Below are 25,730 nucleotides of genomic sequence, written 5' to 3'. Positions count from 1 at the left end.
AAAACACTTAGATAACTTATACAGTATTTGTGTTTCGTTAAATTCTAAATGACTTTCTGACGTGAGCTATGCTTTTAGAGCAGCGCTTATCACAGATTCATGTACAGGTGTGTGATAGTTGGTTTGCTTTTACTTTTGAGTGTCTGCCATGGAAAAACAAAGAAAGCAAACCTGACAAGCTGTCATGAGGAACCAGCGTTTTTTCTAGTTGAATTGTGTTGTTTGACACGACTGAAGGGTCTTTGTTACATCAACTCAAGGTTAGAAATGAAAGAGTGCATGAGGTGTAGTGGCTTGTTGCTGGTGTTGGCAAACACCTGGTGCCTTCTCTTTTCTACACTGAGCTGGGTGACTCTTTGGGAGTAAGACAGTTTTATTAGACAAGGCCCTCTCTGATATTTGGGAGAAGAGAGAAGGTCACTGTGAGGCGACTGAAATCTTTAGTGTGTTTGTACCGGGTGATAAATGTACACCTTTATTTTCAGACGATCTAAACAGGAGAGAGTTATCTTCAGAGTTGAAGCTCTACATTGGCCTGGAGTCCCCTGTCTCTTCCATCCCTCCTTCATTCACCCTACCTCCTCCCTTTGTTTACGAGGCAGCCATCTTGTTCTGCTCTAAAGAGGGGACATCTAAAGCTGCTGGGGTGGAAGGAAGGGGACGGGCCACTGAGATAAGTTAGCATTTTTGACAAATTTCACAAGAGCAGTTATTGAACCAGACATGTAAGCTGATTCTCTTTCTGCTTCCTTTACATAACCTTTTTTTTCAGTGTGATTTCCCTGGCAGTGGTTGAGTAGAATTTACATTTTAGTGATGTTGCAATTAGAATTTGTGTTCTAATGGAAAAGCTTTGTGATGTACAGTGTAAAGTTTTCTTTTTTCTTTTTTTAAACATTTCATGATTGTTGAAACTGGATGGATAGGAAATATATTATGCTAGTAATGCAATGTCTCCTCTTTGGCTGATGGATGATGAAAGTGATGCCCATTATGTTATACACCAATATGCTTTCATTCAGTGGACAGCCTTTTTTTGGGTACCAGGCATACCTTCCCAAACACAATGCCACTGATTTATTATTTTTATATGTCAAAAAAAATCTGAAAATTCCTATGTTTCCAATCCTTTTTTGTCTGTTTTATTTTAGAGTGACTGTATATGTGATTCAAATATATGAATACAGTCAGTTCCTGACAGGACAGAAGCAAATCCAAGATATATCTATTAACAATCATGTGTGACGTATTCTACTTCTAAACTACTAAAGTCAGTGGCCATTTACATAAACATTTGCCAATCTGATGAGGTGGTTTCTGTAAATCCACAGGGGCCTTGAAAGATGAGATTCATGTTCAGCAACTGCTTATGGGACATTACTCTATGTGCAGTGTTTCAAAATTCACCACAAACAGCCAAGGTTCAGTCAAGGTTAACGTAAGGGAGACAACTACTTTCTTTTTTAAAAAATCACAAAATTATATTTGATATTTTGAGAAGAGGTTTCGTGGTTTTGAGTTGGCATGGATTGTAGTTATGGTCTCAGATTGATTTTTCCAGCTCCAATATACAAGATATAAAAGGTTATCAGCATGGCACAAAGTAAATCACACCTTTATATTATTTCATGCACAGCATAGAGAGTGATGGCAAGTAGTGCACATTTTCTCATAACCAAAAGTTAGTTCATGCAGAAGATTGGTTTTAATAATATTTAGATGTGACAAAAGCTGCTAATTGCTATCATATAATTTGATTTAGGGCTCCCACAATGCAAATACTTCCTCTCCGGTCTTTACCCTGTTTCATATTAAGTGCAATGATAATAACTTCTTTACTTTTTTAATCTATACTATATTTTCAACAGCTTTTAAATCTTTTAAACCCACACGACTCTAACAATGAAAAACTTAAAATTGCAAATCAACATGTAATGCAAGACTCCAAACACACATTAATTTAGTTATGTGAAATAACATCTAATTAGTAAATATACTGTATATATCATTAACTCCATGGACTGACAACAGATAATGATTGCATCATGACAGAAATAAAGAGCTTTAGCTTCTGTATTAGGACATCTAAATATAACAAATTCAGAGCTGTGTCACCAGAAACATTTACGCTCATTAAGTGGGACTTGATACACTTATAAAAAGAGTTTAAGAGATTAACCAACAAAAGTCTTACAAATATCTACATTTAACAGAAAATACACACAGTCATTTAGTTGAAACTATGAGCATTTCCCATCCCCATTTTCACCACCGCTACTGCTGAATTGTAAGTGTCAATCAATTTGGTATAGTTCACAGTAAACAATGATGGAAAAGCTTAATGTTCCTCTTGATGTTCCTAATCCTCAATATACCACAGACTTACAAACATTTTATGAAATATTCAACATGCATACTGTGATACTGACTGTATATACTGTAACATACAATAGATGTGCCTTAGCCAGGCTTTATAATCCCAGGGAAGGTTTATATACAAAAGGGAAATACTATGCAAATAGGCACAAATTATTACATTGCTGAGGGGAGATTTTTCCAAAATGGAAAGAGAGTAGTATAAACAGACACAATTATTATCAACAAATGTATCACCAGGTGAGAAATAGAAAATTACAGCGATAACAGCACTTTTCACTCTGGTTTGTTCTCAATTGTACTTTATCCTTTAAACAATTTCCCTTGCTTTCACCTAACACCAGCTAAAAAATTAAATTCAGTCCCAGAGATATTAAATGTGTTTGTTCAAAATTGAAGTTGTATGATGAAAGTGGGGAAAGAAAAATCAGCACAAACAGTGGCACATTTTCACATGCAGGTCAGGTGGATGAGTTTGGCTCTGGCGTCTCTTATGCCTGCTTTTAAGGGGGAATCATCCTATTCACCCAAATTCTGGAGAAAAGAGTCCAAATTCTCCAGGTCCATACTGTTAGGTAGGTCCATATTGTTATCGGTGGGCCTAACAGACATACACAAACATACAAGGGCCTCTCAACACTGTGTAAACGTATTTTGGGAAAAAGCAAAAAAGATGCCTTTAGATTTCAAGTATAGAAATTGAGATAAAGACTTACATGTGTTCACTGAACACAGGAGAGTTTGGATTGAACTCAGCGCCAGGAGTAGGTGTAGTTTCCATTATGTCTTGAGGGAGGGGCTCTTGCAGGCTGAATGGCTGCGGAAACTGATGCCCAACGACAGGAACAGGAGTGCTACCAACAGAAAACTCCTATTCATTAATAACTAGAGCAAGACAAGAGCTTCCTTTAGTCACTGAAAGGACTCAAAATGTGTGTATTTTGATACAGGAAATTACAACTGTAATTCACTCACAATCTTTCTTAATGTCAAGAAATCCCTATGAAGTAGTGTTCAAGGGTCTGATTAATCACATTAAATATGTGTTATGTTGAAATTTACCAGTGTAGGCATTGTTTTAGGTGTCAGTAAATGAGGGTACTCAAGTGCATTTGACTTGCTCTTTAACAGTTATTCAGTTGCTTGTAAAATGAAAGGTAAGTACACAATATGACGCATGGCCAAAGTCCAAGCTAATAAAGTGAAGAGGAAGAAACAAGAGGATACAAACAACTATTGCTGCATAACCTTTGACAATTACAGAAAATAAAAACAATGAAATATTTCAATGTTTGCATGTCCATTATTACATCTTACTGCTGTGCAGAATTTTTTTGGGGGGGGGATTCAAAGAATTTCAAGATAAGAAGTATTTCATGATGAATCAATTGTGAACATGTGAATAAAATGGGACCAAGAGATATAGAGTGGGTGCAGTTAAAAATGACAAATTGGATTGTGATATTTTCTTTTAATAGAGGTAGATGATTGGTCCTAAGTTGGTACAGTAAAAGACAGCACTGAATATAAATGACAGGAAGATAGTTGGTGGTGCAGAAATCAAGTAAAAGATCTGACACTTACATGGGGAAGGATTGTTCCTCGAGAGGTGCCGATGGTGTGGCAGCTTCCCTGCACACACAAACATGATGTGTTATCAATGTTTCCCTTAAGTGCATACAATTACATGGTTCATTTGTAAAATAGTTACTTACGCGCCGACTTTAGTATGGAGAGCAAAAGGGAGATAACCTCCGTTGTGTGTCGGCTGAACCTCTGTTTCAAACGATAGCAGAAAAAAAATGAATGTTGTCTGTTAGCTGTCTACTCTCATATGAACTTAAGATCATCAAGCTGACTCAGAACATTACCTGAGTAGAATTTTTTGAAAACGTCACATTTAGGAAAATCCGGATACAGGTATGCTATGTGGTCAATGTCCCAAATGCGGTCACCAAGGCTACGGATCTCAAGATCTCTCTTGGTGAACGGCTGGATGTTCTGGATCTTCTGTCCCCCATCTAGAATAAAAACATGCTTGATGTGAATACGTGTCAATACATGTATGTGTGTGTGTGTGTGTGTGTGTGTGTGTGTGTGTGTGTGCGTGTGCGTACATGCGCGAGTGTGTGCGTGTGTTAATGTGCATGTGTGTGTGTGTGTGTGTGTGTGTGTGTGCGTAGTGCGTGTGTGTATGTGTGTGTGTGTGTGTGTGTGTGTGTGTGTGTGTGTGAAAGAGGTACAGTGGCGATCACAGTGGGAATCTGTTTTCAGAACTTCTTTTGCGTTCCTTCCTTCGCATTAATTTTTGTGTTGCCTGTGTTAACATTCTCCCTGATGGATACGAAAAGCTAGAGTGTTGGTCCTGTGAAGTTGTACAGCCAGTTTGAGGAAACACTGCAGATATTTCAACACATTCTACTATAAAAACACAAAGCTCAATATCCTGCTGCCGGCTGGGAGCACAGCTGTAGCTGCTCTGCATAGCTTGGCATGTAGAAGATATGTCTGTGAATCTGGTTCTTGCTTGGACTAAAGCTGCATTTTTGTTTGAAACAATTGTCATGGATATGGACACTCTATATTGCTCCTGTTAAAGTTAGCTAAGAAAGCTTTGTTAAGCCCTCGAGGCTTCTATCAGATACGACAAATCTGTTATCAATACACCACAGGAGCTCAGCAATACAGTTGCTGCAATACAACGCCCATCCAGCACAACCATGTCAAATACAACCTCCGTGTGTAGTTAGTGTTAGTTTAGTTTATAATGGTTGTCCATTATAAACTAATGTGTCACAGCCAGAATAACAGCTTCATCAACAGCCAAATCTATGTTATCCCATGGCTGCAGTCATAATCTCTAGGCTGCAGTCTGTCTCCCTTGGCAGGACTTGGTACGGGAGTTAGGTTAACTAGCTACACAAGTTAACTATCTGGTTGTAACAATGCTGACATGCGGCTGAAGAGGGCGAGTGGGCACACCCTCAGCCGTGCGTACAACCAACAGCAGACTACAACAAAATACATAATTCTAGTAAAACAATACAGCTCAGCCTTTCTCTGTGGATCAGAGGGTGAGGTGTGAGGTAAATAAAACTTGCAGGGGAACTCAAAAGAATTCCAGGCCAAAAATCCCACTGTGATCTTTCAGGGGCTCCATAGATGTCAGGACAACAATAACGTATACATATTTTTTTATCAGGAAACTTACTCTCAGCGGGAGACACATATGCAATTGTGATGCCTCCAATCTCAGAGTCACTAAAGCGAAGCAAGAACGTCCCGTTGGGCCTGTCTTTCAAAATCAGGTGAAGATGTTGCTTCCCAATGAAACCGAATATCAGCCTAGTGGAGCAACACATTGCAAACACTTGTCATTATACATCATACAAGTTTAGGTAATCACCTGCAGCAGGTTGCTAATATTTACTGATGAAATAGCAGGGAAGCCTCCTCACCCTTCACTCCAGTAGGTCTTCAGGTGCTTTTTGGTCAGCTCCATCACCCCCTCAAACCACTGCCAGAAAGTGAACGGTCGACCCGGCAGCACCTCCTGTTAGATTGAAAGGCAGTGTGAGAATTGAGTGTATGTCAGTGAGTGAATGTCTGTGTGCAAGAGGACATACTCTTGTCTGTACCTTATTGAACTGGCCCCAGGACACCATCATGTTGCTGAAGTCGTCATTAAAGTCAGGCTTGTCAAATATCTTTTGGGCCAAGAAGTGCTGGTTGTAGTTGTCCAGGTTGTGATTAGTCTGGACCTCAGAGGTGAACTTACTGTTGAGAGTGCTGTACATCATCCTCCAGGGCACACGCTCCGGGACCACGAATGGCACCCTGTCCTGATGACAACAAAGAGGTTGACATGGTGAGAACACTAACATGCATTTAATATTGATGCCAGGGGTGGAGTGAAATAAACTAAAACAAAGAAGACTTGTTTGAGTAAGAAGGCCTTTCAGAAAATTAATCCATTTCTCACAGACCACATCAGAATATTTCCAGTCAACACTTGGCTTAGGTTTAAATGACAAAGCCAAGAGAGCAACAAACAGGAAACCAGTCTATGGCTCACTTCCAACTCATTATAGTAAATTAAAAATGTTGTCATCATGAGTGCTCAATAGGTTTTGTACTCTACTGGATCTCTGGTTTCCAATAGAGAAGATATGAAATCATGGCGTAAACTGTGTATATTTATATTTTTGTTCAATAATAGTAGGTGGCTCCACTGCATTAATAATTGTCTATGATATAAGTAAGTTAATACAACAATTGTCTGCTGCGTAGTTTAAGTAGCATAGCCATGCATATCAGGGGGATTTTGGGGTTTACATTTTTGTTTTATAAGATACTAACGCCTACTGCTGCTGTTGTTTATGTTGCAATTCAGAGGCCCTCACCCCCACCCAAACATCCACCAGTGGGTTGTGTTCCCCTATGGTGAAGCTATGAAGCCTAGGCACAAACATTAAGGCTGCATCCACAACCCACATCCACATCATAATCTATTACACAATGAGTTGGCTGACTAAAATAGAGTAAAAGCTCAAGACAGTACAGACAGACAATAAAAGAGATGAAAAAGTGAAGGACAACAATACAACAAGGACAAAAAGATTAATTTGACACTTACTGGCTCAGAAAAAGCACAGTCCCATATGATGGTGGCCAGAGCGTTGTTGTCTTGACTACCGTGAACAATGACGACCACCGGAAGTGAGATCATCTATAATAAATCACATAATTTCAAGTTTGTTGTTAGCCCTGGTTGTACTAAAGATATGTTTTTAAAGTATTTAATAAAAAATAAGCGCAGTGTATCACTACTGTAGCCTCCAAAACAAAACTTCATGTGGTGACGAATGACATGACAAAACGTTAAAATTCAACAATGTGTCAAGCGATGTAATACAAGATAGAAAACATACACGTTTCATTAAGCAACAGGATGTTATGAGCATTTAAATAACAGGTGAAACTATGGATTAGGCCAGACCTGTATCCTGTAGGGAGTGTCACAGCCTGTAATGGTAATCTCTGTCGAGAAAACAAAGGCAAATTTCTCCTCCGTCACAGACTCTGATCCCTTTCTGTCTGCTCTCTTGATCTTCTTGATGGACTGTTAAAGCACAGTTCAAATTTGTCAACAAGACCAAAAACAATGTGATCTAGGCTTAGAAATCTAGAATGACACAAACCATATTCCTGAAGGTGGCACATGTGCTTTTGCTGGCAGTGTTGTGTTCCAGGATGGCTGTGTTGTTGATCAGTTCAGCGACATTGTCACTGCAGGTAGCAAAACAGAGTTTCAATGTCAAATTTTCCTTTATATAAGTAGTTTATAATAACTACCTTCAAGTGCTTGCGCTTTTTTGTTTTTTACGTATTTAACACTTAGCAACAACCAACATGGTCATGTGCTATGTACAGTCTCAAAACTTCGGAAATACAAGTCCAACTTATATGTCAAAAGCGTATGAAACAAATAATACAAAGTCTTAGCCAGTCAAACAGTTCTACATGTTGTGCTGTATCTATGACTCACCCGGGCACGTTGCACAAGTTCCTGGCCTGTATTTCATTAATGATTTGCGCCTTCAGCACCACAGGCTTCCCGGGAGCTACTTTCTCCCCCAGAAGATATCGTACAGTGGTGGAGAACTTAGACTGTGTCTTAATAACCTGAGGGGGCTGCTTGTCCACTACAAGAGAGCTGAAGGAGATATCGGTTACATGAGAGCTAAATCATTTGTCTTTCTCATTGTGAGTTAAGGAGTGGGAAAAGTTTTAATTTAATACATTAATTTGCCTTCATAGTTTTCCATTTTAAAAATAAACATAAACAGATAAAAAGGAAAACAATTTCACTGTGCTACCTTTGAATCAGAACCTGCACTAGTTTCCCAAGCCTTTCCTGGAGCTCTGGGATCGGTTCTCCAATCAGCATCAATTCCTGTCTCAGCTTCCCGTTTACCCCAAGCAGCTGCTCACACCTGAAATAGAAAGCATATAAAACACAATAAGGGAGCAAAGAAGAAGGTCAAACACAAATAATTAGGCAGGTAATACATAAATGTTTAATTAGATCATTCTTCATTTCATATATGAAATATGACATGAATTTTATTTTACAGCTAAAACAAAGAATTTTCAGTTGCATAAACAATCTAAATTCCTGCCTCATGGCCATGACTTCTACAGGATGCTATCAAAAACAATCAGGTAAACATGGCTGATAATATATTCAGAGAGGAGATATAACAGGCCCCAGTTGGTCACAGTCAAGCTGTCATAGTCAAAAGATTTGGGTGATTTGATATCAATTTATAATTTAAATAGTCATCAAACAAAATTGCCAAGCATCTGCTGTTTTCTCCATTCTATATCACTGTTAATGGAATCCCTTTAGATTTTGGATCGTTGGTCAGACAGAATAAGCTAACAATGACTGCTTATGTGCTTAAACAGATATGTATACAATATTCAACAACTTAGATCAGCATGTTACCATGTTGTTAATTATCACTACAACAAAATACAGCTGAGGCTGATGAAGTGTCATACGTTTTGCAGATATTTGGTCATAAACCAAAGTACTGGACAAAAAACAATGTAACACAGTCCGGAAGGGAACAAGAGGAGTGGAGTGCACCTCACCAGGTCTGCAGGGGGTTGAGGTTGTCGTCAAAGGGATGTCCGATTGCGGCCTTGTGCTGCTCCCACCTCCAGGCCTTCAGTCTGCTGATCAGTCGGGTTTGACACTGGTCCAGACAGTCCACACACTCCTTCAGCAACTGGAAACGCTTCTACAATAACCAACATACAAACACATTACACTGACACACGTTGGTCAACAGATATATGCATGTGCATGTGGGTGTCCATAAATTGATTTATTTTTAGTCTGTAAAATGCATCAAACCCACCAAGTCTAGCCTTACAACAGCTCTCAGTGACAACAAGTAAACACATGTTATTTTCAGTGTGCTTATGATGGAATAATCTTGAATTTCATCAGAATATAATATAGAAATTTGCTAACTTCCTGTTAAGGCCTTCCTGGCCCTTGCAGCATAAGCCAAACTCACCGTGGCCATTGCTTTCACATTGTACCCTAGCTGCTGGATGTGGCTCTGGAGTTTCTGGAGTTTCTGGATTTCCGAATTTGAGGGGTCAAGTCCGTTCTGTTGGATTGGCCCTGTGCGAAGCAAAAATAACATCATGGTCAAGTTAAATCTGAAAAAAAAAAAAAATTATGAAGAATACATACAGTATATACTAACTTAAAAGGAAATCACTTTTGACAGGATGGATATTATGTTACAACTAGAACATCCCGCAGAGATTTTGAAAGTACGGGCAGCCCTGCGCAGGCCGCCAATCAAAATCATGGCTGACCCCTATGGTCCGAGAGGCTATATTGTAGAGCACCATGAGCTGTACAAGTGTAAGAAATTTCAAGTCAATCAGAGTCAGGGGGCATTTGTGGCGCCCCCTATGGGTTAATCTCGATAAGCTTCGAGGGACATGCTACCACATGACTTCTGCACATACCCAGCAAGTTTGATGATGATAGGACCTATGGTTAAGGAGTTATGGCCAATTTGTTGATAGGCCCCACCCCTGCGTAAACTTTTTGGTCAATGGCGGCCATGTTTTTCAAGTTGTCCTACTAATGTTTTACGGGTATGTTTATTGTAGTCCCCCGGGGCTTCACGAGAAATTTGGTGTTGATACAGTCAAATTTCAGAAAGTTGTGGATAACACCCTGTTTTTCAGTTTATGCTAATTAGCGGAAAATATTCATAGGCGGACTTATATGGTCCCAGAGGCTTTTTTGTAGAGCACCCTAACATACACCTGTGTGAGAAATTTCAAGTGAATCGGACTTACGGTGTGCGGGGCGTGGCCTCTCAAACTTTCTTCAGTCGGGGCTTAATAACAGCGCCCCCTAGCGGAAATTCCAAAAACTGTAAAATAGCACACCCCGCGGGGTGGGGACGCACGTTGTGTGAAATTTTTGCATGTCTGCGTGTAACGGTGTGGGAGGAGTAGCAGCTAGAAAATGTGGCGGAAGAATAAGAAGTAAGAAGAAGAAGTAAGAAAAAGTATGGTGGAGAGTAATAATTACTTAATTAATTAATTAATAATTAGGAAACACAGTGACAGTAACATTTCCTAGAAGAAGGGAAAATAAAATAACTGCCCTTTCAGTAAACCCAAACAGACAGAGCAACATGTAAACCTGTCAGATTCACGGGCTAATCCAAACAAGGCCAGATGTTTAAAATACTTTTTAGCAGGGGATTTCCAACTGAGCATTAACATCAATAAACAAAGAACTTGCTTCTGAGTTTTGCAAGAGTTGGACAAGAACGAAAAATGCATAACAAAAAAGGCTACGGTAGTAGTTGTAGCAATCGTAGCTACTTTGTACACCACTGATGTTTCAGCTTTGTTCTTCCATCTAAAAAATGATATGATAGCTTGAACATTTATTTTAACAACACTATCCTGATACTCTAAACAGCTGACTTTTAAAGCTGGATGTCACTTATTTTCCTGAAACTTAACCCACATCAATCAGCAGTCATTATTCATAGAACCAAATACGGCTTCAACTGATGATAGAGAGCAACTGAAAAATTAAGAAATTACTAACTGATTATATGATACGCGATACACAGAGCCTCGATCCCGCGCCGTGGTGTCAAAAGGCACAATCGCGTTTTTGTTTTTTGTTTTGTTTTTTAGGCTTATGTTTTGGATCAAATGTTTGGTGAAGGAAGCTGTAGCTGTTGAGTGTTTATTTGTTTTCTAACTTGATTGTTGGTTTACAGCAGAGTTCCATATTTTTTATTTTTCAACAGTATTATTTTGTTATAGAGAATAGGGAAATGTTATATCTTTGGTTATTTATTTATTCATGTTGCTTATATTGTTCTTTGTGTTCAAATCTGTTCCGGTTATTTGTAATTAAATGTTACATTAAGTTAAATGTTATTATAAATGTTTATTTAAATAAAATGCTTTTAAAATTTCAACAATCGTTGTGTGTATCGAATCGTGGGTCAAAAATCGTGATACAAATCGAATCCTGAGTTTTTGTATCGTTACGGCCCTAAACTAACGACACTTTAGTGTTCTATCTCCCTTGTGCTATTGTATTTGTGAGTGTGTGTTCGGTTGTGTGTGTATGTGTGTGTCTCACCTTGTAACCCCTCAAAGTTTTGCCTCTCCCAGTTCAGCTCTTCTTGCAGCTGGTGCATATTTTGTCGGATGTCCTGAACGCCCAGCACCTTCAGAACCAGGTGGTCTACATCCTGCATGTTGGGGAACGAGGACTCCCCACTTTGGTACTGTTGGAACCCAGAAGGACTGGCCATCTGAGTAGGCTACAGATGGGCAACAGCACTTAATACTACAATGCTCACAGCATTGGTGCTGGGGTCAGATCTGCTTTACACATTACGTGACTTCTACACTATTAAAATAAAATGTACTTTGCATTAAAATGTGGAAATGGTCTAGAAAACTACTCAAGTGTACATACTGTATGTCCCCCTGGGAAGTCAGACCAGAGCAGTAATACTATGTTGCAAATTAAATAGAAAGAAGGTAAACTAAACACCTAAAGTAAAATTGGTCTTACCGTGGCAAGCAGAGCCCTCTCCTTCCTGAGGATCTCTTTAACCATCACTCCAAACTGTAAAGGCTGCTGCTGAAACATGGCCTATAAAACAAGCATGTGTCTCGTAAAATGTTCCATAACACCACTTTAGAGTTACTAGTGTGCAGTGATTCATTCAGTTGAGGCCATTGATCAAAGGCTATTTCACATTTCATTTAAATTGGAGCAAGTTGGCCCAAACATAAATAGAGACTTGTGCAGTAATCATATAACAAATACCTTACACCACGAGAAAAACAATGTTTTCCTGCATATGAAGGATATACTGAATGAAAACACCTTCTTCCTGTTTTTGGTTTTTATAAGTGGTATCAGGAGGGTGGCTACTGTGACCACTGGCATTGCATTCAAGCATGATGGCTTAAAGAAACTACGTATATTCAACTGCATGCAACCCTCAGTTACAAACAGCAGGGAGAGTTACACCATCTTACTGAACCCTTTTAGGGATCAAGGGAGGAACCAAAATCTTATCTTGGAGCTAGTGAGTGACTGAGGACCCCTACCATGTTCTTGCTGATCTTCATTAGCTTCATCCTATCCACTACGTTGGCGTTGTGATGGGCAATCGATTGTAGCATGCTGATGGTCTGTTCCAAAAGGGCCTGAGCTTGGCTGGTGTGCTCCACCTTTTCCGGCGCAAAGTCATCCCTGTGACCACACACAAAAGCAGAAATACACATAAACATACACATGCATAAACAGTATGCACATGTAAACATATACCCATGCATATTGATCCTCACATACAAGGCCAGATATTGACAAGCACACCCAGTTATACAATAAGCAAACATGCCTGTGTAACTGTTTTTGTGTATGTGTATGTATATGTACGTGTTTGTGTCATACCATCTCTGGCTCTCAATCCATGCAGCTAAAAAATGTCTGACTTCAATGGGGAAGGTGGTTGGGGGGTAGAGGTTGTTGACAGTGTCATGAGGCAGGCACTGGATCATCTGGGACATTTGTCTCCACTGGGCCATGATCAAGCAGGGCTATACAAAACAGAGTAGAAGGACATTATGTATGACTTTTTTAATTTGAATACTAATTAATTTACAGTGGAGCCCAATAGAACATCTTGTGATCGAATACCACACTGGCATTAAAGAAAATAACAGGCGCAATTCTTATATTTCTATTTTTATAAAAATATCCCATGAAAAGACCAAAACCAGGGGGGTGCTCGTGGTGAAGTGGTTTAAACAGAGGCTCAGGCCTTGCAGCAGACCAGTGTTCAAATCCGACCCGTGGTAAGCTCTCTGCATGTCCTCCCCTTTTTGCCCCATTTAAACTCTGTCTCTCCAAACTGTCTAATTAAGTGAAAAATGCCAACAAAAAAAGAAAGAGTGTAGTTCCCAAAAATACCAAATATGCCTAGATGAATTTTGAAGAAATGTGTATAATGATGGACAAGCTAGAATAAGCAGAGTATTTCCATCAGAGGAAGTGATGGTAGTGTGATGCCCACTAATGTGTGCTCACATTTGTGTATATTAAGTTTTATATTCTGCACCATTTTATATTATTAAGACACTTTATTTTCTACTAAAATGATCTTATTTTGTATGAGCAATATCTTTTATAGTTTTACATTTTTACAATGCAATTGCACTATCCCGCCAGTAGGAGGCACAGTAATATTGTGGTTTGCCTGAATCCCCGTGAGCTCCTCATAACTAATGAGGATTTGAAAAGACAAGCCACGTTTCCCGTGTCAACATTCTTTTCCTGTATTTCAGGTGGGTTAAGTGTTTAAAATGTGAAACAACTTGATGTTAGTGATCTGAGAATGTGTACTGTTATGTTTTAACCTTCCTCTCGTGTTAGGGTCGCCAGCGACCCGTTTTGGATTTCAAATGCATAAAAGAACCCAGAGCCGGCCCAAGCCTTCAGGGGGCCCTAAGCGAAATATGATTAGGGGGGCCCCCCTCCAATGTTAGCGCTGCTGAAACTATAGATCTTTGTTAAATATCATTCACATACCCAGTGTTTTCCGCTAGTGCCTCCACTGTGCGGCTGTGCGACAGTGTTAGACAGCCGAGATTGAGACCCTCCTAGGGGGGGCCGGGGGTATGCCCCCCCGGGAGATTTTTTTAACCTTTTTAAAGTGAAATGCATGAATCTGGTGCACTTTGAGAGGAAAATTAAGAGGCTAAATCTGAGAAATTTTCTGTGAACAAATAATTTGGAGACACTGGGTCAGATGAATTAGAGGCTATTGAAGAAGGACACATGGATTTTCCATAAAAATATTAACATAAAATAAAATATTATGGAGGGTCTTCTGGGATGGGCTTGGAGCTCTTTTTCTTTCACTGGACATATTTCTCTGTAATATAATGAATGCATTTAAATGCAGTGTGAGGAACTAAGCAGAAGAACTCTGTTGTCCAGCTACTGTATCTTTTTTCCACAGACAAGGCTGAAATGTCTGTCTGTTTTTAAATAAACTCAATACACACTGTGCATGGATGTGAACGTGACATGATCAGATAATTTCGGATTTCCTCCCAGATGAACTGATTACATTTTTAGGCTATTAATTATCTAGACCAAAACATTGTATTCCTTTTTTTGTATGATAACTGACATTTGCATAAAATGATGTTAATATCAAACACACAAACTAAAAAAAAAAAAAAAAAAAAAAAATTTTTTTGGAGGGGGCCCCCCAGGGCAGTCGGGGGCCCTAAGCGGCCGCTTAGTTCGCTTATGCCTCGGGCCGGCTCTGAAAGAACCACTTACATTTTGTTTATTGCATCAAGATTTCTTGACTTTGTCAGGAACCTCTATTTCAACAAAATTAAAAAAATTAAAAATGTTTCACTTAATTACAAAATGCTCTGGTGGAAATTATAACACTGGTGGTGTTAGGGTCGTTTTCGACCCAGTTATAAAATAAGATTTAAAAAACAATAACTAGAGCCAAAACTGAAATCATAAGTGCACTGTCAGCCAACACAATGCAAGTCAGCTCCTCTCCCAATCATGTGAGCTCTGGGGAGGTTCTCATTTTGACTTGTTTTGCCCTTATACCTGCATAACAGCGAAACAAACAGACGGGCATATCCAGACATGTGAGGTCAATTCAGTATAGAGTTGGTGACTTGCAGAGTGCACATCTCCTATTTGCAGTATTCAAAAATGAGGAGATATACAGTGAGCCAAGTTCAGGATCATGTTTTTGGTGAAAATGGCCACCTGATTATATAGATAAGAGGTGTCAGGTCTGCCGAAGCACTAAGGACATAAAGATAAAAATATTGTGCTTTACATGCAAGAAATATCTCTGAAAAGAACACTGAAAGTGTTGCTTTTTGTCACACATCTGTACACACACACACATACACATGCACACAGAGACTTTTACTCTGTTTTTTTTACTAGTTTTGGAACTAGTAATTGATTTCGATTTGTTTGATTTGTTGATTGGTTGTTGTTTATTTGACCTTACAAATCTATATTTTGTGTTGTGACTTGTTCTGGTTTTCATTGTGTGTTTGTATTAGGGGTGTGCACGTGTACACGTGTACACGTGTAACCGTTTAGTAAATCATAACCGTTTAGGAAAAATCAATAAACGAAAACCGTTTTTTTTTTTTTTTTTTTTTAATTTCAAAGTTTTTAAATATGTTCTGGAGACACGCGTTTATTGATTTTACATCACTAATAAACTACTTGGGGAGGATAAAAGCTAGTCTGCCGAGAATCTGTCTGTCCCTCGGCGAGTGTGTGTGTGTGAGTGAGTGTGTGTATCGGCGCACACACACACACGGGGAGTCGCCGTGCTGGGGCTCAACTGACAGCCACGGAAGAGTGATGAAAGATAACCTAAAGATTAAAGTTACTCGGTTGACGTGAACTACGCTCGTAAGTAGCCCGAACTTTATAACACCTGTTCAACATGCATTTAACGTGGACATGTAGAAAGCGATAGGCTATATTAATCAGGAAATGAATGAAGCGCGATTATGACGGCGAATGTGTGTGTGTGTGTGTGTGTGTACCATGGACCTATTATAAGAGATGTGTAAACGAGCGTAGTTCATGTCAATTGTGTGTTTACAGGCGAACGAACGTATGTGTGTGTGTGTGTGTGTGTGTGTGTGTGTGTGCGCGCGCGCCTACAAGACGGCGGGGGCACGAGGACAATGACGTCACGGTTAACCGTGTACACGAAAAAAAAATTGTCGTGTAGCCTACACGGTTAGACATTTTTGTAAACGTTCACACCCCTAGTTTGTATAATGCTGAAATAAAAGTTATTTTGCTGTTTTCTGAAATAAATATTTATGGGTCATAATTGACCAGTAACACCGTAGATGTTAAAAAGGTCAATAATATTATTATGAAAAAATAAAAAAACAAATTTAGTTAAGAATTGTGTTCTCATACCCCTCAGTAATAATCAGGTAACACAACAACCAAATATTTATTTATATGATTCTCTTGAGGTTCATTTTACCATTTTTTTTATTGAAATTGAGGCGCATACTGACAAAAAAAAGGCCCAGTCTCCTACACCAAAAATATTAAAAACAATATTTTCGTGGATAAGGGATCCTAACAAGGTAACCAAGAGATGAGAAACAAACTGGATGATAAATAATTGTTTTTAGTGTTTTTTACAGCTTATTTCAGACACGGGTCGAAACCGACCCGCTAACACCATGGATGGTAGCAGAAAGTTAACACAGGAGGAAGGTTAAGCAAAGTATGAGTGTGAAAATGAATGTATTTGGAGCTAGTAAGGTCCGACGCTCACCGAGAGTTTTTGTAGTGTCGGCGCCGTTTGAAGTCTCTGTTAAGCTAGTAGCTTTAAGCTAGTACAGACCACGCTCGTCTCTACCTTTTTGGTTTATTGTAATTACACCACACGTGGCTCACTTCTTAGCGTTTTGTAGAGTGTTAAAAAGGTTTATTGATTGTTGTAAAGTACTTTAAAGACACTGTTAAAAACGGGTTAAGAAAAGTTATTAATAAGATAATGTGTATGTTAAAAATGTTTGATATAGAATGTAGTTTACAAGGTACTGTTAAAGACGAGTCCAGTAAAACTTAAGGGGTTTTAAGAGCATTAAAACGATGCACTATTTACAAACTGTTTATTGTATCAGAGAATAGAGAGATGAAAGAACAACACTGAGAAAAGGTGTGTGTTTGGAAGTAAGAATATTTTTGTGTATTTTTGTTTGTTTTGAAGAACATTTAAATATGTCTAAATTAGACAATATATGCAGTAATGTGATACTGAGTAAAATAAATGGACAATGTGAAAATACAGTAACCTTCAGTAAAGAAACATGTTGAATGAATACATATAATGTGGTAGATTTGAATGGTATTCACCAGAGTTGCTGAGCGTGTATATTTAAAGGTTGGGTCACTGGTAAAGAGACTATGTAAGGGTTTGTTATTGGAACTTGTTGTGATGAGACTACATGTCTATTTGCGAGTTAATAAACACCTGACACCCCACTCACACCGAGATATAAGACACTGGTTGGGGCTATCGAGAGTGCCATTGCGGCCTCAGCCTGCTGCTACTATGCTACTATGAAATCCTCTGTAATGTCCTGATGGAAAGCTCCTGAAATAAACCTCTCTGAAACACAATGATGAAGTCCAGCCTGTTCGAGTCTTTGTCAAGTCATGGGGAAGAATTCGGCTACTACAATAACTAATGAGGATTTGAAAAGACAAGCCACGTTTCCCGTGTCAACATTCTTTTCCTGTATTTCAGGTTATCTATAATCTGTTCACGGGCGTCCCCACCTGGGACCCGTTACAGTAGCAGTGAAAGAACGTGGAATCTTGCACAACGTATGATGTTGTGCAATAGGATAATTTTTCCAACCTTAAAGCTATACTTCTGGGTGAAATTAAAGGAAAGTAAAGGTTAAGGAGGTACAAAAACAAACAACCATTTCTCAGGAGAAAAATAGCGCAGTGCCCACATCAAACATGTCACCCACATGTCTGAACAGTTTTATAAGCACAGCGGAGGTCTACAACACAGAGTAAGCCTACGTCTATTTCACAGTATTTGTTGAAAATAAGGGAACTAAAATCGATTTGAGTTCAAAACTATTGCATGTAGGTCAAACAACCGCAATGAAAAACTTCTACACCAAAGCTGTGGAGAGGCAGAGATACATGTCTTAAATCTGTTGTGGTAACGAGCAAGTATATCCTGTGAGCTATTATTTCAGCTTCCCATATGTGGAGAGAACCACACACTGTAAAAAAATAAAACTCAAACAGTCCAATAACATCTCCATGTTTTTAAGCTTCACTTCACCCTCTGTTTTGTGGTCATGTGAATGTCAAAGCATACATCCCTCTACTTCTGAATGTGTGAAATAGTCCCACAGTCACTTTCACTGACGGTGAATATCCTTTTGACCTCAATTATATCTAACGCTTGGATTTCTCTCTGCAGTCTGACTCTCTGTCATTATGTCAGTTGAAAGTGGTTACCTGTTTCATTCTTGATACACAACATGATACAGATAAAGCACTGGGATTTTGAATGGTGAGAAGCAAGATCATTTCATAAACAAAAACATCCCCATAGTAAGTCATGATAGTGTGCAACTCATAATAGCTGTTGTGTCACCTTGAAGGAATGGGCAAATGTTTAGTACTTTCTAGAAAGAATGAATCAATTTTCCAACTAAATTCTGCGCATCCAGTTTTACGACTGTTACTATAACACACATTCTGTTATGATCCTGCCTGGGCCTCAAGCCCTTTGTTGTGTTATTCTCCCCTTTCCCTTGTCTGAGGGGTGTACTACGAAGCGAGATTAAGGGCTGAGAGAAGTCTGTTGAGTCTAAAGCCTTAGTTTTCAGTATCACAAAAGGTGGCTCTCTTTCTACCTGGCTAGATCACCGTGGTAACAGGCTGCACGGCTAACCTGCCCAGACCAGTTTTTGTTCCAGAGTTTGAGCTTAAATTAGGCTCTTAGAGCGCTGCCCTTTAAGGAAACTACACATTTTGAAATCCCGCGGACCTGACTATTGTCTGAGCGATATATTCTCACTGAGGAAACTCGTTGAATAAGTAAACTTATTGATCAGTAAGTTAATGAACGAAACGAAGCCGTGACATAAGGTTTACAGCAGAGTGAACTGTAACATCGCGCTGGGGCTTTTTGCCACATGCATACAGTTATTGATGCAGAAAATGTTAAATAGCCTAGACCTACTGTATGCAGCGCTACTCTATGCTCTCACCTCAAATGGTTTTACCTGGCAATCTACTCACACTGGCTCTTATTAAAGCGTTCTATAAAATCACAGTTTGCAACATTATTTCACTGTGGGCTTCTTTCTTTTCATCAGTAGCGATTACAGTTGGGACGTGACAGGTGACAGCTGTCACAGTTCGGACATCGCTGCAGACTCGCAGGTTAAGCTTCTCACATGTCCGAAAAATCCAGACTACAGGTTTTTTTTAATGTAGGCCTATTGGTATTTGTAAGATTCAAATAAAAGGCTAAACTTACCTTTTTTGAAAGGTAAACTAACCTTTTTTGAAAGGTAAACTTACCTTTGTAAAAGGTAAACTAACCTTTTTAAAAGGTAAACTAACCTTTTTAAAAGGGTAACTACTCTTTTTTTGTGTACCTTATTGTAAAGTGTTACCGGTGTGTTATGTTGAACCAGATCAAAAAAAGAGAGCCGGGCTCTGTTGAGTTTGTTTCGTAGTATATACCCCTCAGAAACCAAAAGTAGATGCTAAACAATTTTTATACTAACGATATAAATCATTCTGGCGTTTCATCCAGGCTTTAGTGTCGAATGAGGCCAACTTGTAAACACTGAAAATAAACAACTAATTCATCCTGACATCTCCATTGCTCCAGAATATTTCAGGTTTTTGTGCATTTACATTTAACATTTAATTTACAAAAGGTACTCTTGATTCATCATAGAAGGGACAATATAAAAGAAAATGAGATTAATTCTCCACTTCTTCTAAAACACAAAGTTTGCACAGTCTATGTTCAAATGTTTAAATCTGACGATTAAATCTGCAGACTCCAAGGGCCAGAGGAAGGATTCCTGTCCTTAATTGGGCAACCTCTGAGAAAGAAAGACCTCTGTTTTTGGTAAATTTGCTTTAACATAGAATTCTGTAGCATGATGATTATGCTGAATTGGAATATATGTCCGTAATTTCGGTTTTAACAATATGTCATTTAACCATTTTTCTTCAAATCCAAATAGTATTTTTTTTCTAATTTTTTTATGCTGCATGATAAATTATTTCTATAGATCTACTGTAAATTAGCTTCTTCAAAGACAGCACGAATCTCTGCGGCCCGTGGAGAGTTCTGAAATTTACTCCAAAGCAAAACTTTCTTACTGATCCTGTCACCTGACATTAATAAAATGATTCCACAGTCTAATCATATCGCATTTTCTCCTTATTGATCCAGGAATCCAACCCATGTCACCCTGAGCAGCCAAACAAGGGACACATTTATGAAATCCCAGAAAACAGCGTATATCTGTTTTTTACTACATCTGAGATACTTCTTTCTTTAAATCCCCATATCACAGCAGCATAATTCAAAATGGGAGAAACACATACATCTTACTATTGGGAATAATTTGAATATCCGAGATATTTTAAACTTGTCAACAACAGACCCCAACGCTCTGCTAGCTGAACCAGCCAGGAGTTTTATTCCATCCAACACCTTGGATTTGTTGTATAAACGATAAGGTCAATCAAATCTCTGTAAAGCCTGGGATACTTTCTATCCTGCCAGAATCATCCATGGTGGGAATCATTCAGCCCTGCCAGTTTCCCCATTCTCTGCCTCACAACTCCACAAAGAGCACGTACTGCAAAATACTCAGGGGACGACGTTGTTCCTGTATTCCCCATTCCCCATACAAGTTTTGACCCTGATTTTGTTCCCAAAAGATTATATGGGACATCTTGCATTTTGTTGAGCAGTTTAGGGGATTTAATTTAGGGAATTTAGATAAAAGCATATGTCAATATGTCAAGACTTTAGAGCCAGTGGCTCGCTGTTGGAGTCTCTGTACTTTCCCATATAACTGCTATGCAGTGTTTAGCCAGTACAGTAGGTAGCATAACATAAAATAAATGTTGTTTAAACTTGACTGACTAAAATCTGGTGGAAGAACTCCAAAGGTAAAAATGCGGGCGCATACAGGCAACAATACAAATCACATCTGAAATTACCTTTTCGCAAAGACATTAAATATTAGGGCAACTAAAGAGGCAGTGAAACAATATTCCTTCTTCAAGACCACATTTAATACATACATCTGAATTATTGTTATCAAAGCAATGTAACACAGAGGGAGTTATGTAGGTATGCATGATCCATTTAAATTGTAATAGTTTGTATGATATCTGGTGTTGATAGTCTGGGTTTGTGCTGGTAAGCTTCCATTCGTCCTCAGATATCTCCACATCCAAGTCTTTAGACCAAGCCAACCTACTTTTATCTGATGTTACATTCATTTACAATGACCTTGTATAAAAAGGAGACCTGGCCTTTTCAAGACTTCACAAAGGTGGTCTTTAGGGGGACTGTTTGATTACTGTTAAAATATAACTCCTAATGTGTAGGTATCTGAAGAAATGTTTTGAAGGGATATTATAAATTGTTTGTAAATCATCAAAGCTATAAAGTAGATCATTTTCATTTGGATAGATAACTTCGCTATCTCGGCCAACAATTTAAAGCCAGGTTCACTTTTGCCTGGAGAAAATCTGTGGCTTCCCCATAGCGGTGTGAAGCCTGATATATCTGATTCTGTTTTTAAGTAATATTGAATTTCATCCCAGACTCTTATTGTATTATTGTCAAATGGGCTTATGAATGTCTTTAAGCAGGTTTTCCAATGTATCAGAATATACAGTAGATAGAGCTTTAATGGGAGTGGAGATGTAGTGGCGTTTTCCAGAGCCGGCCCAAGCCTTCAGGGGGCCCTAAGCGAAATATGATTAGGGGGCCCCTCTCCAATGTTAGTGCTGCTGAAACTATAGATCTTTGTTAAATATCATTCACACACCCAGTGTAGTCCGCTAGTGCCTCCTCTGTGCGGCTGTGCGAAAATATTTGACAGACGAGATTCAGACCCTCCTAGGGGGGTCCGGGGGTATGCCCGCCCCGGAGATTTTTTTAACCTTTTTAAAGTGAAATGCATGAATCTGGTGCACTTTGAGAGGAAAATTAAGAGGCTAAATCTGAGAAATTGTGTGAACAAATAATTTGGAGACACTGGGTCAGATGAATTAGAAGCTATTGAAGAAGGACACATGGATTTTCCATAAAAATATTAATATAGTAAGGCGTCCCCCTCCCAGCAGCAGACCCGGGTTCTATTCCCACCCGCGGTCGTTCTCTGCATGTCACTCCCCTCTCTGCCCCATTTCACCTCTGTCTCTCTGCACTATCAATAAAGCATAAAAATGCACAAAAAATATCTTTAAAAAAAATATATATATATATTAATATAAAATAAAATATTATGGAGGGTCCTCTGGGTTGGGCTTGGAGCTCTTTTTCTTTTACGGGACATATTTCTCTGTAATATAGTGAATGCATTTAAATGCAGTGTGAGGAACTAAGCAGAAGAACTCTGTTGTCCAGCTACTGTATCTTTTTTTCCACAGACAAGGCTGAAATAGGCTATAGACTATACACAGTGCATGGGCAACTGAGGGCAGCCCCATTTCCAATTGTTTTTAAATAAACTCAATACACACTGTGCATGGATGTGAACGTGACATGATCAGATAATTTCGGATTTCCTCCCAGATGAACTGATTACATTTTTAGGCTATTAATTATCTAGACCAAAACATTTTATTCCTTTTTTTGTATGATAACTCACATTTGCACAATATGATGTTAATATCAAACACACAAACTAAAAAAAATATATATATTTTTTTTTTGGAGGGGGCCCCCCAGGCAGTCGGGGGCCCTAAGCGGCCGCTTAGTTCGCTTATGCCTCGGGCCGGCTCTGGCGTTTTCTATTGTAATCCAGGGAATTGTGGAATTGTCTGAGAACCAGAAACATTGCTGCACTAATCTGGGACGCCCAATAATACCAGATAAAGTTTGGAACTTGGAGTCCTCCTCTTTCGAATGTCAAGTTACATAGGGTGAGTCTAAACCTTGGGCGATTTATTATTCCAAATAAAGTTTGTTATAATTTCTTTCATTTTAGGGATTAGTTTAGATGGGGGCTGCAGAGGGATAGGTAAGAAATATATAAAAATGTTCATCTTAATAATGTTGACACGGCCAATCATAGAAATGGGAAGATCTGACCATCTTTTAAGGGACTCTGATACAGATTTTAAAAATGGATTTTAGTTCGTCAGGACTATGTCATTGATAACTGGAGTTATTTTTTTATTTCCAGATAGGTAAAGCCATGAGGAGAATTATGAAATGTATTCACTATTGGTGGATTGTCTCTTTCAGTCTTTCTAAGAAACATATTAGATTTTGTGCAGATTAATCAACATGGTTGTTTCCTTGTATTTGGTGTTAATATTTCTGTCAGGTGATATTTTTGATTTTTATGAATATATATTTCTTGAACCCAACCTGTGCAGGCTCAACATACAAACCAATCTAACAATTCCATCTGATTTGATTTGTATGAGAAATTTCACTTTAATCAAGTGTGGGCGGTGTAATACAGTAGCAGTCAGGACAGATAATTGATCCTGACTCTCTTGGGAAACAAACTGAGGCTCATTATTATGAGTAGCCTAATGATGTTGCAATAGGTACCGGAAGCCTTTTTTATCATATGAATCCTTTTCATTGCATATTCAGTTATTCTTATTCTCAGCAGTGTTTACATTGCTGTAGTCATAGATCTTGTTTAGGTTTTGTTATTTCAACAGAGCTTCTCATGGGTCATGATTCTTCTCAATTTGTTGTTGGTAATAACTATAAATCAGGCATATGACATCATCCATTACGTGTGATTTTGGGAGCTAAAGCTAATGACAAAATGATCAATGTGAGGGGGAAATGCCACATAAACGCTGAACATGATTTTTAGTAACGTGCAGTAGACAAGGAAACAAATGCTTTCTAGGGAAAAGAGCTTGCAGGGGAAGTAGCCTAGTTGATAAATATTCATGCTGCTCTGATCATTACTACATAATATCCTTCTACATTTACCTTAAATACAAGAACATTATTAGAAGTGGTAAGCACATTTGAAGTATTTTAAGCTGGCAAAGTATACAAACATGATATAACTGTACACTGATAAAAGTCTGTATTTCAGGCCGACTTCCTGCGACACCACTTTTTTTTGTGTTCTTTTTTGTGTACAACCAAAACATGACAGAGACGCCAACGACCTCATCAATTTTATAAGTCACTTTTCTCGCGACTCATCAGCTGCAGGCCCCGTATTTAATAGAGAAATGTCCTTTCAGTACAACAGATTACAAGAACACTTACTTTCGGTTGAATGTCGGTTTCAAAGCATTTCAATGTTCCGTTGCCTCTTCCTCCTCCTCTGTCTCATAAGTAGGCTTCTCCGCCAGTCAGAATATCCTAATGAACGTCTCCTGCCCCCATCACTCAGGTTAAAGCTGTCGTTGTCCCTTATAAAGATGGATAATTTCCCTAGATTTAACCGAGGATCGATCAGTTTGGCGCGCCGAGCAGTTCTCGTATAACTTTTAACAACGTAGAAAGTAGGTTATGCTCAGTCACTTCCCTGTTACGCACAATGTGGCACTATCGAAGGAGCGCGCTTTATTTCCTGCCCTCGCGTTCGTGTTCGCACATGACCGAGAAATAATCAGTCCATATCAACATCAGGCCTGCTGTTTTAGCAACATCACCAGGTTCAGTGACTGTGCATGTATGGTGTCTTTCTTTCAGAATATGCGACAATGTTTTGGTCCAAATGTGTACAACGCTGAAGCATGTGCCTTTTGGCATCCACACAAAAACAACACATATAATTATGGTTGGCATTTATCTCCCCACCTCTCTTTATACAGAAACTACAACTGTAGTCCAGTGGCATAAGTGAAATTCCACTGAACGAGACGTAGTAGGCGGAGTAACGATGAGTCATTTCACCAGATGCTGTAACTTCCAGTAAGCGTCAGAGACACTTGATAATGATACCATATCTGCAGATGACAGTGCCCTCAAGTCGGACATCTTCCCAACGGCACCTACTGTCGGACAATCATCAGGTCTACACTGTTTCATTTCCCTGACCTCAAAATGGTGACGATAATAGTCGGTGTTTCTTTGAGACTCTAGTGCTTGTAGTTTATTCTGGCTACATTTTGTCAAAATGTGGGTGTTATTAGCCTACCTATTTCTACCCTGCTGGCCTGGCTTCTACTGATTCTTGAAACTCAATTCAAAACTATATATTTTGGTCTAAATGTCATATCATGTCTCTAAGTGCACACGTGTCATATTAAAAAAAATAATAATATAGAAAAGAAATAAACATAACTTGTCAGTGTTTTCTGAGTGCTACCACCAGGGGTCGTTAATGTGTTTAATATGTTTTAGTTCAGCAGTTTGAAGTTGTAATATTTTCATTATATTATATTTCATTTTAATATTTGTAGATATTTTATGGCTGTGCAAACT

At 38.8% G+C, this 25,730-nt stretch overlaps 1 protein-coding gene across 2 annotated transcripts; it reads right to left on the bottom strand.

The window, feature by feature from the left end:
- Positions 1 to 1,599: 1,599 nt before the first annotated feature.
- On the bottom strand, positions 1,600 to 24,867 carry stat6 (signal transducer and activator of transcription 6, interleukin-4 induced). Of its 2 annotated transcripts, none has more exons than XM_080031934.1 (20): positions 24,567 to 24,867; positions 12,923 to 13,068; positions 12,577 to 12,721; positions 12,032 to 12,112; positions 11,591 to 11,738; positions 9,468 to 9,577; positions 9,037 to 9,185; positions 8,256 to 8,372; positions 7,925 to 8,092; positions 7,578 to 7,665; positions 7,376 to 7,498; positions 7,013 to 7,105; positions 6,015 to 6,218; positions 5,835 to 5,929; positions 5,588 to 5,721; positions 4,248 to 4,397; positions 4,092 to 4,152; positions 3,961 to 4,008; positions 3,093 to 3,230; positions 1,600 to 2,977 (listed from the first exon to the last, which is right to left on the bottom strand). In XM_080031934.1, exons 2-20 carry the CDS (start codon positions 13,054 to 13,056, stop codon positions 2,896 to 2,898), a joined length of 2,268 nt encoding a protein of 755 aa, XP_079888060.1. In that variant the 5' UTR covers positions 13,057 to 13,068; positions 24,567 to 24,867; the 3' UTR covers positions 1,600 to 2,895. The 2 variants fall into 2 exon arrangements, with proteins under 2 accessions (XP_079888060.1, XP_079888059.1); XM_080031933.1 differs by having other exon boundaries at positions 11,591 to 11,774; positions 24,567 to 24,866.
- Positions 24,868 to 25,730: the final 863 nt, after the last annotated feature.

The sequence above is a fragment of the Ammodytes marinus genome (genome assembly GCF_949987685.1).
Source record: "Ammodytes marinus genome assembly, chromosome: 7".
Taxonomy (NCBI): domain Eukaryota; kingdom Metazoa; phylum Chordata; class Actinopteri; order Uranoscopiformes; family Ammodytidae; genus Ammodytes; species Ammodytes marinus.
Note: the sequence above shows the minus strand (reverse complement) of the source record. Positions and strands in the feature narration are given on the sequence as shown.

Bases quoted from the DNA above. Each gene is read 5' to 3' on its own strand.
- stat6 (XM_080031933.1), bottom strand. From the start codon at position 13,056: ATGGCCCAGTGGAGACAAATGTCCCAGATGATCCAGTGCCTGCCTCAT. The intron at 7,666-7,924 runs GTGAGTCATAGA...TGCTACCTGCAG, and splicing joins AACTTGTGCAACGTGCCCGG to TGACAATGTCGCTGAACTGA. The intron at 5,722-5,834 runs GTGAGGAGGCTT...TTGCTCCACTAG, and splicing joins AAGACCTACTGGAGTGAAGG to GCTGATATTCGGTTTCATTG.